At 38.8% G+C, this 19,623-nt stretch overlaps 1 protein-coding gene across 1 annotated transcript in view; it reads right to left on the bottom strand.

The window, feature by feature from the left end:
• lmx1ba (LIM homeobox transcription factor 1, beta a) overlaps positions 1-18,095 on the bottom strand; it is a 68,853-nt gene extending 50,758 nt beyond the window's left edge. Inside the window, exons 1-3 of the mRNA XM_067439655.1 lie at positions 17,989-18,095; positions 17,611-17,894; positions 16,059-16,245 (exon numbers count right to left, since the gene is read on the bottom strand). Coding sequence (XP_067295756.1) covers positions 16,059-16,245; positions 17,611-17,677 — 254 coding nt within the window. The 5' untranslated portion in view covers positions 17,678-17,894; positions 17,989-18,095. The remainder of the gene's footprint in view (positions 1-16,058; positions 16,246-17,610; positions 17,895-17,988) is intronic.
• Between the last annotated feature and the right edge of the window lie 1,528 nt (positions 18,096-19,623).

Genomic DNA, 19,623 nt, shown 5'->3' with positions numbered 1-19,623 from the left:
CGCCAGAACGCCCACCACACACACACCAGCTGATTGGTGGAGAGGAGACCGAGTGATGAAGCCAATCAGTGTATGGGGTTTATTAGGAGGCCATGATGGACAGAGGCCAATGGGCAAATTTGGCCAGGATGACGGGGTTACACCCCTACTCTTTATCGAAGGACATCCTTTAATGACCACAGAGAGTCAGGACCTTGGTTATACGTCTCATCTGAAATATTATATTAAGCACATGTGCCGTATAATGTAAGTACTTCACCTTAAAATCAAGTGTAAGCAACATTTTCTCCTGTAGTGTCTTGCCTTATAGCAGCTCACACTATGACGAGGCCGTCTTCATACCGTGATCTGCATGTGATGACCTAACTGAAGACGCTTTGATGTGGATGCTGCTGGTTAAGATAGTGGGAATGAACTGACCCAAACCATGTGCCTCACAGACCCGAGATCAGCCCCCGAGCATCACACAGGCGCCACGCACAGTGGCAGGTCTCCGCACATCTCCTCCATCCAGCTCGCTCAAAGCGCGATGCTAAAGCCCCCGCTGGGAGCAGAAGGCTAGAACGGGGCTCGGGTTACGAGCTGCGGCCTGGGGAGGGAGTCTGCCTTGCTTTCTTCTCTCAGACCTCCAGCCTGGACCCACAACCGAGCAGAGACAAACTCAAGCAGGCCCGTGGCCGGCGGAGAGCCCGGATGACCTCTACCAGCAGGGCATGGGGACGAGCGGCTACAGCGCCGCGGCTGTAGAGGGATGGGGCGGAGAGTGGCCTCCAGCAGGTTTCTTTGAGGAGAGAAGAGCCACGGCCTTAGGGAAGGAAGACTTTATGAGCTGGAAAGCTGCGGCAAGAAACCCCTTAAAGGGTTAGTTCACCTAAAAATGAAATTGATGTCATTAATGACTCACCCTAATGTCGTTCCACACTCGTAAGACCTCCGTTCATCTTCAGAACACAGTTTAAGATATTTTATATTTAGTCTGAGGACGTCTCCAAGTATATGCACACTATACTGTCCATGTCCAGAAAGGGAATAAAAACATCATCAAAGTAGTTCATTTGAGACATCAGTGAGTTAATTAGAATCTCTTGAAGCATCGAAAATACATTTTGGTCCAAAAATAACAAAAACTACGACTTAATTCAGCATTGTCTTCTCCTCAGCGTATTGATTCATGATTCGGATCGCAGATGTCACGCTGATTTCAGCAGTTTGACACGCGATCCGAATCATGAATCAATTTGATAATGCCGCTTTCATTTAAAAACGCTCCCTGTCCACACACTATAGCGTTTCCAAAAGTTGCTCATACACATCAAATCATCTTACTGCACATCCGTAAAACATACTAAAAGTTCACAAGATGATACCAAGAGAACAGACATATAAAGTTCTCACAACATTCTTCTGGCACGGTCATTTTATTAGCAAAATATCCCAACACAACATTGTCTAAAATACAATTGCGACTAAACTTTCAGCCATCTTTGCAAGAATGCAATATGAAGACCACACAAAGGAACAACTCTCTTTAGCAACACTACACTCTAAAAAATTCTGGGTAAAAACAACCCAATGTTGGGTCAAATATGGACTAATCCAGAAATTGGGTTGTTTTAACCCAGCGATTGGGTTGTTTTAAGCAAATGTTTAACACAACCGCAGGATTAAAATAACCCAATCGCTGGGTTAGTCCATTTTTGACCCAACATTGGGTTTAAACAACTGAACATTTTTTTAGAGTGTATGACAGTATATAGTAGGCACAACAATGCCGGTATAACCATGGATATCTGGGTAAAATATGCGTCACATGACTAGGGTTGGGTACTGAACCCTGTACTTTTAACTTTTAAACGGGCAACGTTTGGAAAATGGACTGTATTCAAAACCCCTCAAAATTTCAGCATCCTCAGCAGAATTTTTTTTATTATATATAACATTTTTTTATTATAATACTATTCAATTCACATTTATTTGTATGGCGCATTTCACAACACCTATCGTTTCAAAGCAGCTTCAAATAAAATGCATGCATCTTCATAGTGATTTGTCCATGTTATGCATTTCATACTAGCTTGACACAACACCTGATCTATAGTCACAATTGCATGTGAAGTTCCTATGAACATGGAGGTTTGTGTCTATTTTACCATGACGCTGATTCTACACAATGAGTGCAAAACCAAAAGCAGGTTAACCCTTAAGACACAAGTTTAACACTGATCCCTTTAGTGAAGTCACATTATCCTGTCTGCATTTTTAAAGCGTTCTGTAGCAGAGGTTTACTCAGGAGTGGGCTGGTGTCAAAAAAGTCCACTCACTTTCGATCGCATGTATCAGTTTTGACGCACAACCTTCAAATTTAGCAGAGGGAAGTTACAGGCTATTTCTGGGCCGCTGAGGAGGAAGACATGCCCTACTTTGAGTTGGTCGTCGGTACCAGGCAATCCCCTCACACTGCGAGGTGTTGTAAGGTCATGGAGAAAAGGAGAAGAGTGTGCCAAAAGACCCTAAATCAACTAGATTTACCATTAAAGCTTGTGCAACAGCAGTCAAGGAGCATGACGATTAATCACAGAGCATGCAAAAGAGAAGATAAGCCCACCAGTCACACACTACTCTCATATTTGAGTCTTGTCTTAGTCTTGGAGCCTAGTATCTCCAGAGTTTTTCAGTATATTCTGTTTACACAGCATTCAAAAGTTTCAGGTTGGTTTCTTTTGCTCAATGAGGTTGTATTAATTTGATCAAAAAGTACTGTAAAAAAAAAAAATGTATATATATATTTATAAATAATTTTTTTTTTTAAATAAAAGTTTTTTACAATTTATTCCTGTGATCAAATTTGAATTTCCAGCATCATTACTCTAGTCTTCAGTATCACATGATTCTTCGGAAATCATTCTGATATGCAGTAGCCTGGATGCCAGCCGAACTTAGCCCCGCCCACAATATTTTTAGGTCGGGCGGTTTGGTCTGGCCTCAATCCATAGAGGAGTAATTATCCCCGAACAGAAACTGTTCGGACCAATGAAATCATCAGGGCGGGCTTTAGACGATGACGGACAGATGATCAACAGTAACGTAACCATCACGTCATCAAAGGGGCTTGGATTATATTTGTTTGAATCCTAAACGGAGAGCTTGTTTGTATATGCATCACAATTTCTCTCAAAAATGATGATCATGTTGGGTAAGTACTCTGTGTATCCTTAAATTATTTTATTTTTTTAAAACACCGGCTAAAATTGTTTATTCCAGCGCACGTGCAGACAGGGTTGCCAAGTTTTTACAACAAAACCCGCCAACTACTAGCCCTAAACAATAGCATCTCGGTGGGTTCTCCGGGGGGAAAATGGCGTTTGGGGGGTAAAATGTGTGTTATTTTGGCAAGGTGGCCTGCTAAAATTCTGACTCATGGGTCTATATATCACATAATAGTCGCTTAAACCCACGGACATAGAAAACGACCCGCGGAAAAAAACACGGACTTGCCAACACAGTGCAGTTGAGCTCTGTTGACATTTGACAATGCGCCGCTTCGTTGCTCTGATTGGTTGTAGGTCTGTCCAATTGAGGTCTATATATCACATAATAGTCGCTTCAACCCGCCGACATAGAAAACAACCCGCATAAAAAAACACGGTCTTGCCAACACAGTGCAGTTGACCTCTGTTGACGTCGCTTCATTGCTCTGATTGGTTGTAGGTCTATCCAATTGATGTCTTTCCTGGTACGGTTGAAACACGCCCCATAATCACAGCCCAATGGAGCATCAGACTCATATTCTGACTAGAATTGAGTATGACCACGTCAGGCTAGATATGCAGATATGCAAGCTATTTAAAGGGATAGTTCACCCAAAAGTGAACATTTTAAACCCTGTGGCTCGTGGCGACACATTGACGTCCTTAGACACGAAACAATCGGTTTCTGCGAGAAACACAACAGTATGTGTGTTATTTTTTCAGCTCATACCAGACGAATCTCATCTAGTATTCCCAATGTCATTACTTCCGTCGAAGAAGGTAAAAAAAAATGCATCTAAAAATCCGCCGCTTGTTCACACATTTACAATTTTCGACATGGTGAGAATTTTAATAATCCAATATTTTCCCACTATATAGATCCTTATGTGCACTGGAAGAGGTTCTATGAACCTTCTTCATGGAACCATCAATGCCAATAAGGAACCTTTATTTTTAAGCGTCTATGGTGAATTTTACAACATATTTTGAAGACAATTAGAAATAATTTGCTCCAATGGCATATTTCCAATTTCTCAGTGGTTTCACCAAGACAGAACTGAGACTAAATAGAGTACAAATAAAGACTTTGAGGTGTTCTGCCGTCGATGGAGAAGTTTAAAGTTCGGCACACTGCCGGCTGTCATCACCCCCAAGCATCCCAAATCCTCCTACCCCGGCCAAGATTGTTCTGTTTGAAGCTCCTTCAGGGTCAGGAAAACCAGGTTACAAATCACCTCGAGCTAAAGGAGCGTCGGCGCGAGGGAGGAGAGGAAAGTATTGCGTGGGTCTTTGCACGGGAGGCATGAAACACAATCTGTAGTGTTGTTTTTGCAGACAGGCTGTGGTTTACTCACGCCGCCTCCTCCTCGTCTCCACAAACTCACAGGAGCTGACGCACATTTAGAGGTCTTGGTGGCCCGCTGTGCCCGGGATCCTGGATTTACACCCGGATACACGGCCTGATCCCTTTGATAGACAGGGAGCACAGCAGATCTTGCGGTTTCTAATAAAACCGAGTGCTTGGTTTTTACAACGTGACGCCCCTGCTTGCCTCCTCGTTTGCAGGAGAGTTATGGAGAGGTCCAACAGTGGGCATAAAAATACTTTTCCCACTGATTATGGACTTTTTAAATAAACCTTTTATTACATCAGAATATTAAAATCAGATAAAAGCAGATCTATAACTTCTAAAAAAAGAGGCGTGGGAAAAGTTTGAACTGATTTTACACTTATGGAGGATGTATTAGTATTCATTTGTTTCAGTCACGTGATGTCTTGCATTCATTCAATATATTATTTATGAACATGAATGGGGCAAATTAATGGCGATGAATACAAAAAAATCATTGGATTTGATTCATTAGATACACTACCATTGAAAAGGTTTGGGTCTGTAATATAAGTCAGTATAATATTACTATAAGAGATAATGTACACCCAGCTGGTTGGTATAATTATAAATACAGAATAAATGCAATCGGCCAAAACTTTACTTAATAAAGTTTTAAATATGGATATTTTTCTTACACAAACTCATTGATTCCCTTCAGAAGTCTTTATTAACCCCCTGGAGCCGTGTAGAGCTTGTTAGTTGACGGACAGAAGCATTTTTGTATTGAAAAACAGAGCAACAGTTACTGGCATTAAAAGGCTTGGATTAACCAGGACTTTTTAAATATAACTATATTCATCTGAAAGAAGAATTTTACATAGGCTACACCTAGAATGACTTGAGGGTGAGTAAATCAGGGGCTAATTTTTCATTTTTGGGGTGAACTCTTTAAAGTCTTCCACGTTAAGCATATACTGTAGTGCCGGTGAAGATAACTCGCAGTACCCGGATGAGCGGTGTGTCTATTCACTTTGGCGGTTGTTATCTGGGAATAACATACTGCTGGAATGTGCGATTGACCAATCAGAATCAAGTTTTTCACAGAGCCGTATAAAAAAAGAAAGTAAGTGCTGTCATTTTAAACGTTATATTCATCAAAGAATCCTGAAAACCATGCATCACCGTTTATAAAATATGAAGCAGCAAATCATCATGTCAGAATGATTTCTGAAGGATCATGTGACACCGTCTGCCTGTCTGTCTGCCTGTCTGTCTGTCTATCTGTCTGTCTGTCTGTCTGCCTGTCTGTCTGCCTGTCTGGCTGTCTGTCTGTCTGTCTGTCTGTCTGTCTGTCTGTCTGTCTGTCTGTCTGCCTGTCTGTCTGTCTGTCTGTCTGTATGTCTGTCTGTCTGCCTGTCTGGCTGTCTGTCTGTCTGCCTGTCTGTCTGTCTGCCTGTCTGCCTGTCTGTCTGTCTGCCTGTCTGTCTGTCTGTCTGTCTGCCTGTCTGCCTGCCTGCCTGTCTGTCTGTCTGTCTGTCTGCCTGTCTGCCTGTCTGCCTGCCTGCCTGCCTGCCTGTCTGTCTGTCTTTCTGTCTGCCTGTCTGTCTGTCTGTCTGCCTGCCTGCCTGTCTGTCTGCCCCTCTGTCTGTCTGCCTGTCTGTGTCTGTCTGTCTGTCTGCCTGCCTGCCTGCCTGTCTGTCTGTCTGTGTCTGTCTGTCTGTCTGCCTGCCTGCCTGCCTGCCTGTCTGTCTGTCTGTCTGTCTGTCTGTCTGTGTCTGTCTGTCTGCCTGCCTGCCTGTCTGTCTGTCTGTGTCTGTCTGTCTGTCTGCCTGCCTGTATGTCTGTCTGTCTGTCTGCCTGTCTGTCTGCCTGTCTGTCTGTCTGTCTGTCTGTCTGTCTGCCTGCCTGCCTGTCTGCCTGCCTGCCTGCCTGTCTGCCTGCCTGCCTGTCTGTCTGCCTGTCTGTCTGTCTGTGTCTGTGTCTGTCTGTCTGTCTGTCTGCCTGTCTGTCTGTCTGTCTGTCTGCCTGTCTGCCCCTCTGTCTGTCTGCCTGCCTGTCTGTCTGTGTCTGTCTGTCTGTCTGTCTGCCTGCCTGCCTGCCTGCCTGTCTGTCTGTCTGTCTGTCTGTCTGTGTCTGTCTGTCTGCCTGCCTGCCTGCCTGCCTGCCTGTCTGTCTGACATTAGTTCTGACCCACAGGAGATCCTCACTGTGCACCTGAGCTCCGTCTCAGTCCGTCTGTTTAATACCAGTTGTGTGAGTGAATAAAGGCCGGTGGACGCTGGAATCCTCCTGCTCTGAGACAGCAGAGCAACTCAACATGCATCTTACAACCAAATAATGTATGACAGGAACTGTTTGATTAAACTGTACCAATTCATACCAAATATTTCCATGGTGGACTCTCATGGAGGCTTTTGTAAAGCCATGGTAATATTTAGATGGTCAAATATGGTGTTTACAACAATACACAATATGTATTATATCACTAGAACAATAATATGTAGTGATTAAGTGTTAAAGAAATGAACAAAATAACAAATGTTATATAAATTAACTAAATAAAAATATTATATGAATTATATTTTATATGGGGAAAAATATATGTTATTAATTAGTAAAAAAAAATTTAAAAAAATGTTTTATGAATTTGTTAAAGAAATAATCAAACTTTTTATATAAATAAACAAAATGGTTAACCTGTTAACCTGAATCCCAACTTTTGAAAAAAATCCTAAGAAATGCACACTCAGACTAAAACAGATACAGTTCATGAATCCTTTACACTAAAAGCATAATTATGGCCTCATTTGAAAGCAGACACTTGGCGGTTTACTGTAAAGTCAAAATTATAATATTTTTATAATCAAAAATAGCTATAATAAGCTTCAAAGTTTTGAAAAAAAAAAACATTTTTAAAAAAGGGTGATCAGGAACCAGAACGGTAAGGCTAATAAATAAATAAATAAATAAATAAATAAATAAATAAATAAATAAATAAATAAATAAATAAATAAATAAATAAATAAATAAATAAATAAATAAATAAATGGGTAAGCAGGACTAACTAATTAACTAAATAAATAAATGAATAAATAAATAATACACATAAACAAAAATAAACAAAATAGTTAAATAAATAAATCTGAGCTGAAATGACTTCATTATGCAAGCTCAAACTAAGCACAAACCGATGAAAGAGACATAAAACCGGCAACTGTAAAAATAAATCATAATTATAGTAATTAGCCAATCAGAAGCAGTTTCTCCAGAGAAGTGTTTGTTTGATGGATGCATGCTCCGATTTGACACACTAGCATTAGCACGCATGCATAATGTGATAAAAAGGAGATCAGCTGCTTTTTTTTCTAAAACGTACTCTTTTTTTTGTATTGAAAATTCAACTAAATCACAGCTAAATACATCTAAACATGACCGAGTCTTTATAAAAACCTTCAAGCCTCGTTCAAATGAACACTGAACGCTTTAGGTGGCATTTAAAGAGTGTGTTGTGCTCTTCACTGGCGTTCTGTCCTGTCATTAAACTGGGCTCTTAAATGATGCAGTGAATGTGACAGCCTGGTGCTGGAAAACAAAAGGTGACTTGAACACACACGTGTGTGTCTAAAGCCTCATAATATCGATCTCACGTTCTCTTATTTGGTGTAGGAACGGAGTCGCAGGGGGTCTTTCCCAGAGTCCCTCCTCTTCCATCCCACATTGTTCCGCGGTCTCATTCTCCGCACGGATAAGTGGATTAGGGAACAGGCTTCCGGCGGGCACAAAGCGACAGGGGAGCTCAGAGTCACAGTCAGTGATAAAAGTGTGGAGCTCAGCTCTACAGCCGGCCGGAAACACAGGGGTCATACCACTAATCCCATTAGAAGAAGAAGAAGAGGAAGAAGAAGAGGAAGAAGAGGAGAGCACAAGAAAGACAGAAGGAATCTGGGAGGAGCGCAGGAGAAGGAGAAGGCATTGCTCAGAAGAAGAAAGGCCAACTCTGGCAGACATGCTACCAAACTACTTTTGAGAACATAAAAAAAATACAAAAGAGTCATAACAAGGTATAAAATAAACCTGAATATAACACTTATTAGTTCATATATCTAACGTAAAAGTTTGTGTTTATATCAGACTTAAAATATATACAGTATCTGTGTGTGAAAATGTATATACCCACACATAGATTTATTATATTGTGGCTGATTGATTTTGTATTTGATACAATATGACTATTTAATTTGACAGAATAATACATAATATAATATTATATGATTAATAATTATACATGCATACATGTTTACATTTATATTATATTTATATTCATTTGTATGCTAATGTGTCATTACTCGCACAAGTTTTGCTTTAGACTAAAGCTGAATCCGTATGGTCGTTTGGGAGGCGAGTTATTTTAGTCTATAAAGTTTTAAATATGGATATTTCTCTTAAACAAACGCACCACTCCGCTTCAGAAGGCCTTTATTAACCCCGGAGCCGCGTGGAGCAGTTATATGATGGATAGATGCACTTTTATGAGTTTATAACTGTTGGCTGCCACTGTAAAGCTCAGAAACGTCAGGATGTTTATTAATAACTCTGATTGTATTATCAAAATGTCATTTACACCTATAGGACGACTAAAGGGTGAGTAAATCATGGGCTCATTTTCATTTTAAAGTGAACTAACTACAATTTTAGTAATGTAATTTGTAATCCATCCATCCACCAATCCATCCATCCATCCATCCATCCACCAATCCATCCATCCACCAATCCATCCATCCATCCATCCATCCACCAATCCATCCATCCATCCATCCATCCATCCATCCATCCATCCATCCATCCATCCATCCATCCATCCACCAATCCATCCATCCATCCACCAATCCATCCATCCACCCACCAATCCATCCATCCACCAATCAATCCATCCATCCATCCATCCACCAATCAATCCATCCATCCACCAATCCATCCATCCACCAATCAATCCATCCATCCACCAATCCATCCATCCATCCATCCATCCATCCATCCACCAACCAATCCATCCATCCACCAATCCATCCATCCATCCACCAATCCATCCATCCATCCATCTATCTATCCATCTATCCATCCATCCATCCATCCATCCATCCATCCATCCATCCATCCATCCATCCATCCATCTATCTATCTATCTATCTATCTATCTATCTATCTATCTATCTATCTATCTATCTATCTATCTATCTATCTATCTATCTATCTATCTATCTATCTATCCATCTTTCCATCCATCCATCCATCCATCCATCCATCCATCTATAATGAACAATTGTGATATTGAAGAGAGCTTATAAAAGTGGTAAAAATTAGGTTGCAAATTCTATTCGTGTCTCTGCACTGCGGCATCATGGGGAATGTGTGTGTGTGAGCCGGTCCACACTGAGATGGCGTGTGTTTCTCACATGTTCCCGAGAGTCGGTCTCTCCTCGAATGCTCCGTGCGGTCAGAATGTGAGGCGAGGGTGCGAGAGCAGGCCTGCAGGTACACCGCACCTGGAGGAAGCACTTCACAGAGCCGTGCCAACTCTCCTCACAGCTGGGTGACGAGAGCCGGTGTTTGAACAGGCATTCCAGCGCAGAAAACACACACACACACGGAGAAACACACTGACGTGCAGAAAGACACTCCAGTTCCAGAACAGCTCCACAGAGAACTCTGTAGAAACTTCCACAGCGGCAAATAATCTCAGCACAGAGTACCAGACTACTACACTGGAAAAAATACTCAGGTCTCCAACGGCATCAATTCACAGAATTTCAATTCGGCCAACTGAAAAATTTCAATGTGATCAATCACTAAAAAAAAATCAATTGGAGCAATTTTTTTAATTTATTTTTTTAAAGTGTGTGTGCACTGTCTAAATATCCACAACTCTATTACAATAGAACTCAAAGGAGACACAACTCTGAAAAAGGCACATCATCTACATTTCTGCATTCAGCAGACGCTTTCATCCAAAGAGACTTACAACTGAGGAGTATAGGAAGCGATCCGTCAAGAAAAGAGAAAAATAGAGGAGGAAAAGTTAACGTTTTTTTATAATAAGATGAAGTGCTCATGGAAGAGATGAGTTAGCACCTGTGTTCTGAACGAGACAACACTACTGACGGTCACAAACATCAGCCTGATCATCACACTCACCTTACTAAGACCATTATTCAGACCTCATTCATCCTGACATGACAAGTCCATTATTATTATTATTATTATTATTATTATTATTATTATTATTATTATTATTATTATTATTATTATATGTGATATGTTAAAGTATAAAAGAATTTTAGATAGCCATGGGATATAGATACAATATAAATAGTTAAAATAAAATAAATAAAATATTCAAATGTCCAAATTAGTAAATACTATTATTTGTATGTGTGTATGTACAGAAAAAGAAAGAAATGTGTGTGTGTGTGTGTGTGTGTGTGTGTGTGTGTGTGTGTGTGTGTGTGTGTGTGTGTGTGTGTGTGTGTGTGTGTGTGTGTGTGTGTGTGTGTGTGTGTGTGTGTGTGTGTGTTTCACACTCTCTCTCAAAGGAGGCCACAGTGTGCAGAGTGAACGATCTCACACACACTCGATGAGCCAGAAGAGAAAACACACAAACACACCCTCGGCTCAGAGTCAGACACATCTATTATTCCATTTATAGGAGAGAGCAGGATCATGCTTTCTTTAGTTATTGCTCCTCAGCAGATTTTGCCAGCCTATTTCAGTTTATCTGCTCAGAGAAATGATGCATTGGCCTCTCCTCTCACCAAATGACATGTTCCTATAAAAAATTATAAGTTACAAAATGTACAGCATATTTATATTTGTCTGTTTTTTGCCCTGCATCCAGTCATCTGTATTAAATAAATCAAGGATAACGCTGTTTGGATAATCATGATGATCATGTTAAATACTGTATTTATTTGGTGTATAATGTTTAATTAACACATTGAGAGTATCGTCAAAATATATATTTTTTACACCTTCTGAATATGACACCAAGAGCGAATGGTTATTATTGTGCATAAATATGTCTCCATATGTCTCCAATACTTAAATGGGATTTTCATTGAACAGCTATATATATATATATTTTATTTTTTTCATGCATGACCGGAATCTGCCTGTAAACACAATACGTAACAACTATAACACAGATATGACATATCTGCGTACATATCGTTTCAAATGCATAAATACATCTACAGATTATGAAATGTTTTAAACACTGAAATCCAGCCCTCTGGACACTTAAGACACACTTAAAGAATGTCACTGCAATAAAACTAAATGTCAAGCGGTTCTTGAACTGACTTCATACATCCACCCACTGAAAGAAATCACTGCCACGCCAGAATATTAAAAGTAATTGGGCAAAAATGATGACGAAAAGGGAAGTCAAAAGCTTGAGCATGTGTTTGACATTTTGTTAATGCACTGACACTGAGTTAAATGAACAGATACTTTCAGGTGCCAGTGATGGAACAGCAAACATCTAACTCACACATCATCTCTGAAGGGCTAGAAGTGTGTTTGTTGTTTCTGTAATCTGAGATATTTCTCTGCACATCATATTCCAAACATGGAAAGAGGAGAGAGCTGCGATCTGAAGATCTCATAACCCGCGCTCGGTATCTCAGAACAAAACACGACAGAGAGTCAATGTCAATAAAGCGTTTAGAAAGAAACCGTGTGTGTGTGTGTGTGTGTGTGTGTGTGTGTGTGTGTGTGTGTGTGTGTGTGTGTGTGTGTGTGTGTGTGTGTGTGTGTGTGTGTGTTGTGTGTGTGTGTGGTTGTAAAGTGTCAGATATTTTCTCTCTCGTATACAGAGGTCTATAGCTCTGTTTACAGCTCCTTTGGGTTTGGCTCTCTGCCATGTCAGGGTTTATGGGAAACTTGTTCTTTTGAGCATTTATAGTAAAAACCAAATTGTACATGAAGAATAGCACAACCCCTTTATCAATAAAATGTTTCACAGCAACGTGCATAGAGATTATAATACATTGCAAAAAAGCATACCATCATAATATTGTCAGATCAAAATAGTAGTATTATATATATACACACTGTAAAAAAAAATGTTGGTTTTTGTTGGTTTAACTTAAAAAAGTAAGTATCCTGGTTGCCTTAAAATGTTAAGTTTATTGAAATTAACAATTTGAGTTGATACAATGAAGGAAATGTGTTTAATAAATAGAAACTCAAAATATTATTGTATCTGAACCAAATAAAAAATGTGATAAATCATGTTTCACTGCGTCATCAGAAATAAAACACACACAATTACCCAATATGCTTACAAAATCTTTTAATCATATTTTAATAAAGGTTGTCGAATCTCGAAAAATGTTCATTGAACTCAAAATTTCAATTTCAATGAACTCAAGATTTTAAGGCAACCAGGTAACTTTATTTCTAAATATGTTTTACTGTGTGTATATATATATATATATACACACTCTAAAGAATGCTGGGTTAAAAACAACTCAAGTTGGGTTCAAAATGGACAAACCTAGAAATTGGGTTGTTTGAATGGGTCCATTCACCGGGTTCAAACAACCCAATTTCTGGGTTTGTCCATTTTCAACCCAACTTGAGTTGTTTTTAACCCAACATTCTTTAGAGTGTATATACTATACTTAATATTCTTACTATATAAAAATATATACCAATCAGGAAGTTTTAGATGGCCATTAGATAAACACGCGCACACACACACACACACACACACACACACACACACACACACACACACACACACACACACACACACACACACACACACACACACACACACCAATTTTCCAATATTTATATGTATGCAGTATAACAGCAACATGCCAAAAACCCACAAACAAATCAAATTATAATATATTGCAAAACAACACACTACTGTATCACCAGATCAAACTCTCATATATATATAATACTTCATATTCTATATATTATATTTCTACCAATTAGGATATTTTACACAGCCACTGGATGAACACACACACATAAACACCAATTTTTTCTTTGCTGTATGCATGCATAACAGCAAAATGCCAAAACACCACAAACAAATCAAATGTGTAGAAATTATAATAAACAGCAACAAAAAAATAAAAATCATACTGTCCCCATATTGCCAGATCAAAATCTTGAACATAGTGGATTTCCATGCTATACGACTGAAAGGCTCCCGCAGAATTAGCAGCGCTGAGATCCAGAATCGCTGTATGGTCGAGGAGAAGAAGCAAAATATGCGTTTAAACTATAGGTTTGAGCGTGCCTTATCATGTCACGAGCCGAGTGTGTGAAATCGACACGAAACAGCAGATGTTCCCGCGATCTCATTTAGATGCTTGATAAGACAGGCACGTGAAATTCATCGAATAGCTCACAAAATCACCCGCAAATGGCAGAAAGGACACTTTCTCTCAATAACACACCGCAAGAATGTGCCCTCGGACTTTTTCAACATACCAAGCATGGTGGAGCGTGACATCCTGAAGACCTCAAACAAGGGGAATAAATGTATAAAACACCGACATTAACTACAGTACGAACATGTTCAACTAACATTTGACAAACAGGAAGTGTCCAAACACAAATGTCTATTGTTTTATCACTTCAAAACCTAACACAGCCACTGTAATGTAAAACTTGCAGACTTATATCACAGCAGACTAGATGAGTTAATAAGTGACAGCACAGCGAGCTTTACTGATCGACTCATTACAAGCGTGTCTGTCAATTACAGAGAGTTAAGCATGGAGGTGTGTGAGTGAGTGTGTGAGTGTGTGAGTGTATTCCGCGTTCTGTGGCTTTGCTTGTTAATCTCTCTTAAAGGAGAGCCGTAAAAAGCAGGGCCGGGTGTGAATTAAGAGCACTAAGTACCTCATCACTGCTTTAGACACACACGACATTAAAGCCACTTCATACACTCTAAAAATATTCTGAGTAAAAAACAACCCAATGTTTTAGCCCAGCAGTTGGGTTGTCTTAAGCAAATATTTAACCCAACCACAGGATTAAAACTACCCACTCGCTGGGTTAAAACAACCCAATTGCTGGGTTAGTCCATATTTGACCCAACATTGGGTTAAAACAATCCAGCATTTTTTAGAGTGTACAGCCGCGGGACTGGAGCAGAAATATGATGTTTATTGGGTTACACTTTATTTCAAGGTGTAATTATACATTTAATATTGAGTAACTACTTACTATAGGGTTAGGATTGGTTTAGTTGCATGTAATTATGCATAATTTATAGTTATTGCTATAGCACAAACTAAAAAAATGCTGGGTTAATGGAAATGGAACAACCCAGAAATTGGGTTAGTTGAACCCTAGTAAATGGACCCATTCAAACAACCCAATTTCTGGGTTTGTCCATTTTTAACCCAGCATTTTTTATAGTGTAGCTACATATAACATATGTAACAATGACACTGTAAAATAAAGTGTTACCGTTTATTGTATAACATTCAAAGCTAATGAGTGAAAAACAAATCTATCTCAACGGTGTAATACAAGTTATAGCAGCACATCAACTCATCATAATTAAAAAAATAATAATCATCATAATTGTTAAATGATAAATTCAAGGTGGATGACATTCCCAAAACAGGGAAATTCCAGAATATTTATTTAACGTTCTTAAAAAGAATTTGAAAAAGACAATAAACGTTCAAAATAATAGAATTTATCATGGCCAACTTATTATTCAAAAACTAACTTCAATTGCAGATCAAGCGCCAACAAATAAAGCGATGACGACACAGAAATAGAACGAGACGCCGTGACGTCAGACGCTGAGCGCGGCCTTTTATTTAAACGAAAAGTCAGAAGAACCTGTTGACAAGCATGAAGAAGACCACACTGACCGACAGCTCTGGGACTCAGGCGTCGACACACAACGGCAATAAGAACTAAATGATTAGCATGCATATTAATCATTTCTTCGAGTTCGTTTTATAATAATTATCGTAATTCTCACGTTTAGATAGATTTATTTGTTGTGCTTTAACGCACAAATTACGAATCATTTTATCCTTTAAGTAGCCTATTTGCTTTTATAATATGAGACCAAATATAAAGGCTCTAATAATAATAATAATAATAATAATAATAGTAACAACAATTATTAGCAATCTAGTTCTTATTGCCGTTATCGTATATATATATATATATATATATATATATATATATATATATATATATATATATATATATATATATATATATTCATAATATCAGAATATAAATAGGCCTTATATAGCCTAGTCTATATCCAACATATGTGATAAAAACAAAAATCATAAATAATCGCTTCGAAATATTCCCTTTATGAACACACACCCCTTTATAGAGAAAATGCCCCGGCTGAACCGTGGCGCGCCCGGACACACACACGGACACACACACACACTGAAGGAATCAGCTCTTACTGCTGGTAGTCGTGTTTGCAGTAGAGCTTCTGGTCTCTGGAGTAGCAGCTCATGGTGAGAAGCTGCTGACACACCGAGCACTGCACACACTCCTCATGCCACGAGCAGTCGTTCACGCGCAGGAGAAAGCGGTCGGAGATGGGCCTGTGACATCCTTCACACACACTCGGGTGCGTGCAATCAGAACCTGCAACACACGAGCATTACACATCACAATTACACACACACACAGATGCCACATACATTAGGAACTCGCTTTTAAAAGTAAACCGAAGATATAGTTCCCATTATAACATTTTAAAGTGAAAACGCTTAAAAGTGTGTGTTATTTCTACCTGGTCGAAACTACTCAGGGTAATGTAGCTAATAAGGGTGATTCTTTCAGACATAATAAAATATATTATGTTATATTAAATATTCAATTAAATTAGTCATTCAAACACTTGAATGACTGTCGTCGCAACACGTCCGGTAACCTATAACCTGTTAGCCTATAGTTACATTTTTCTGCGCTATTATTATTATTATTAGCTATATATATTTTTTTCGATTACACTTTTTTTTTTTTTTTTTTAATAACAACAAAAAGGAATTCAGCATAGAAGCATGAAAAAGTTTCCGTTTGATATTTGCTCGAAAGATGTTTTAGGCGCAACACCAACAGCCGGAATACATTTACATCAGTATCAATTTACAATATATTGACTTAACTTTTTTGTGATGTTGTTTTTTATTTGGCTGCAGCTCGTTATTGTTTCGTGTCTAATTATACAAGCATATAGGCCGTTTTATTAATATAATTTAAAAGCGCTGTAAAATATGAAAAGGTAGCCTAATCTACAAAAAGTAAATTGGTGTCATATTTAATAATATTTTGGTTACACTTTACAATAAGATTTAATTTGTTAACATTAGTAGCTATTAGTAAACATTAACAATAAAGATTTGAATAATTTCAAATCAACGATCGAATGTGGACAAACGCAAACGTTGGGTTTAAAAGTGTCATTTAAAAATTTAAACTAACGGTTGGGTTTGTCCACGTTTGACCGTTAAAACAATTCCGTTTTTTATAGCCTATAGTCAGTGTTAATTCCAACATTTATTACATTTTTAAAATCCAAAGTTGTATTTGTTAACATTAGTTAATGCTTTGTGAACTAACATGAACAATTAGCCTATACACACTCTAAAAAATGCTGGGTTAAAAACAACCCAGAAATTGGATTGTTTGAACTCATTAAATGGACCCATTCAAACGACCCAATTTCTGGGTTTGTCCATTTTGGGGTGTTTTTAACACAGCATTTTTTAGAGTGCAGTTAACAAAGATGTGTTATACCAGAATTGTTAGTTGATGTTAGCTTAATGCTAACAAATGAGAGTTTAAAGTAAAATGCGTTAGCATTATGTTGTAGTTTAATTTAGGCGTATCTCAAACGAGTGTGTGTGTGTGTGTGTGTGTGTGTGTGTGTGTGTGTGTGTGTGTGTGTGTGTGTGTGTGTGTGTGTGTGTGTGTGTGTGTGTGTGTGTGTGTGTGTGTGGACCTCACCGAGCATCACCGCCAGAGACTCTGCTCCTGTCCTGAACTGGTCCTCAATCTTGATCCCGTCCAGCATCTCGACGCAGCGGGACTGACGCGTTACCGTCAAGAAGTGCAGAAGCAGAGCCAGACTTCTGCTGCACGCCGACCGGGACCGAGATAGAAACTAAAAGTAAACTGTTCTTTGCTTATTCGACAAAAACGTCGGATTTCTTCTACACCTGTAGAGTAGCCTAGGCTACGGGGCGTTGAGCAGAGAAGTGACGCTTGACTCTGGGGTTCTTCCGAAGGACCTTTAGGGAGAAACGGAACGAAAGCATCCAGTAAACTGAAGTAATCCAGCGGTAAATGAGCTTTGACCGACGCGACGCGAGGCGAGCTCCTCACTCACTGAGCGTTCAGGCGTCCTGCGCTCCTCTTGAGGATCCGTGGAGCTCGCGTCATTCTCCTAAACTCATGCGATGCTATTGGTGCTGGATCACCGCGGAACCGCCCACACACACACACACACACACACACACACACACACACACACACACACACACACACACAAACACACACGTGCTGAGGGCAATTCAAAAGAGTTTAAATACGATGATTTATTATGTGTTTTGTATAAACAAAAACATACAAGTTGCATATAAAAATATCTGAATTATTCAAATCCAAAATATAATTCAGGCTATAGGAACAGGATAAACACGCCAACTTTAGAGGTCAAATCAGGTATAGGGCAACGACACGCGCTCAGGTGTTACTGCGACCACGACATTTAGACTTTAATGATGATTTCAACGACAAACATGCAAATGCTTTACATGGTGCTGGGTTATAAACAATAGGCTGGTAACAGATTCCACCGTTAATACACTCTAAAAAATTCTGGGTAAAAAACAACCCAATGTTGGGTCAAATATGGACTAACCCATCAATTGGGTTGTTTTAACCCTGCGATTGGGTTGTCTTAAGCAAATATTTAACCCAACCGCTGGGTTAAAACAACCCAATTAATGGGTTAGTCTATATTTGACCCAACATTGGGTTAAAACAACCCAGCATTTTTAGAGTGTAAGCTATTAAACATGTTTGGGTCAAATATGGACAAACCCAACCGTTGGTTTAATTTTTTTATTCTATTTTACGGTGTGACCCAAATAGGCTATGAACCATCCGCCATTTTTAGTGAAAATTATAGTTTTATAAAAAGGTAATATCGCATTTATTTTCTTATTTTTAATAATAAACAGTTAGCCTATAAAACAAAAGGCAAAAACGGCATCGGGGCGTAAATTAAGTCTCAAAACATGAAACGTTTTATTTATATTGAAGCCAAATGTTATACACGTTTATAAGGATTAGTTAATAAATCAATTAGGCTCTCACAAATGCTGGGTTGTGTCAATCTATGTTTGGGTCAAATATGGACCAACACAAATATGGTTGATTTTTTTATTTTATTCTTGGGCTACATTTTTTTAACAACCGTTTTGACCGTGAAATTGAATTAAAAAATTAACCCAACGGTTGGGTTTGTCCATGTTTGACCCAAACATAGATTGAAACAACCCAGCATTTTTTGGGTAGGGTTGCCTATATCAAAACTATAATTCAAAATAATGTAACTTTAATTGTTCAAAAAAATATATGTAGCCTACTTTAAACTCGTTACATTATTTAACATATTGTATTTAATTGCTTTTGTCATAAACATTTTCTCAATCCATTCAACAGGCAATGTGAAATCGAGCCAATATATTCCGAATCTCGATTTGATTTCTCGCGCAGCTGCGATGAAAACTGCTGCTTTTATCTCCATAAAGTGACATTATCTGCATGATTAATAAAGACCCAGATAAAAGCTGATTTAATCTCTCCCCGCATAATATCCATGTAAAATTCATAAGGAGAATCTTTTGTGTTTCAGAGCTGCGCAAATTCATTTCACAGACAGACATCTCAGGGCAATAAACCTGCGAGCAAAGGAAAAGAAAGGGGGAGTTTGTCTCTTTATTACTTTCCTCA

Source organism: Pseudorasbora parva, chromosome 3 (assembly GCF_024679245.1).
Source record: "Pseudorasbora parva isolate DD20220531a chromosome 3, ASM2467924v1, whole genome shotgun sequence".
In the NCBI taxonomy this organism is placed as follows: domain Eukaryota; kingdom Metazoa; phylum Chordata; class Actinopteri; order Cypriniformes; family Gobionidae; genus Pseudorasbora; species Pseudorasbora parva.
Note: the sequence above shows the minus strand (reverse complement) of the source record. Positions and strands in the feature narration are given on the sequence as shown.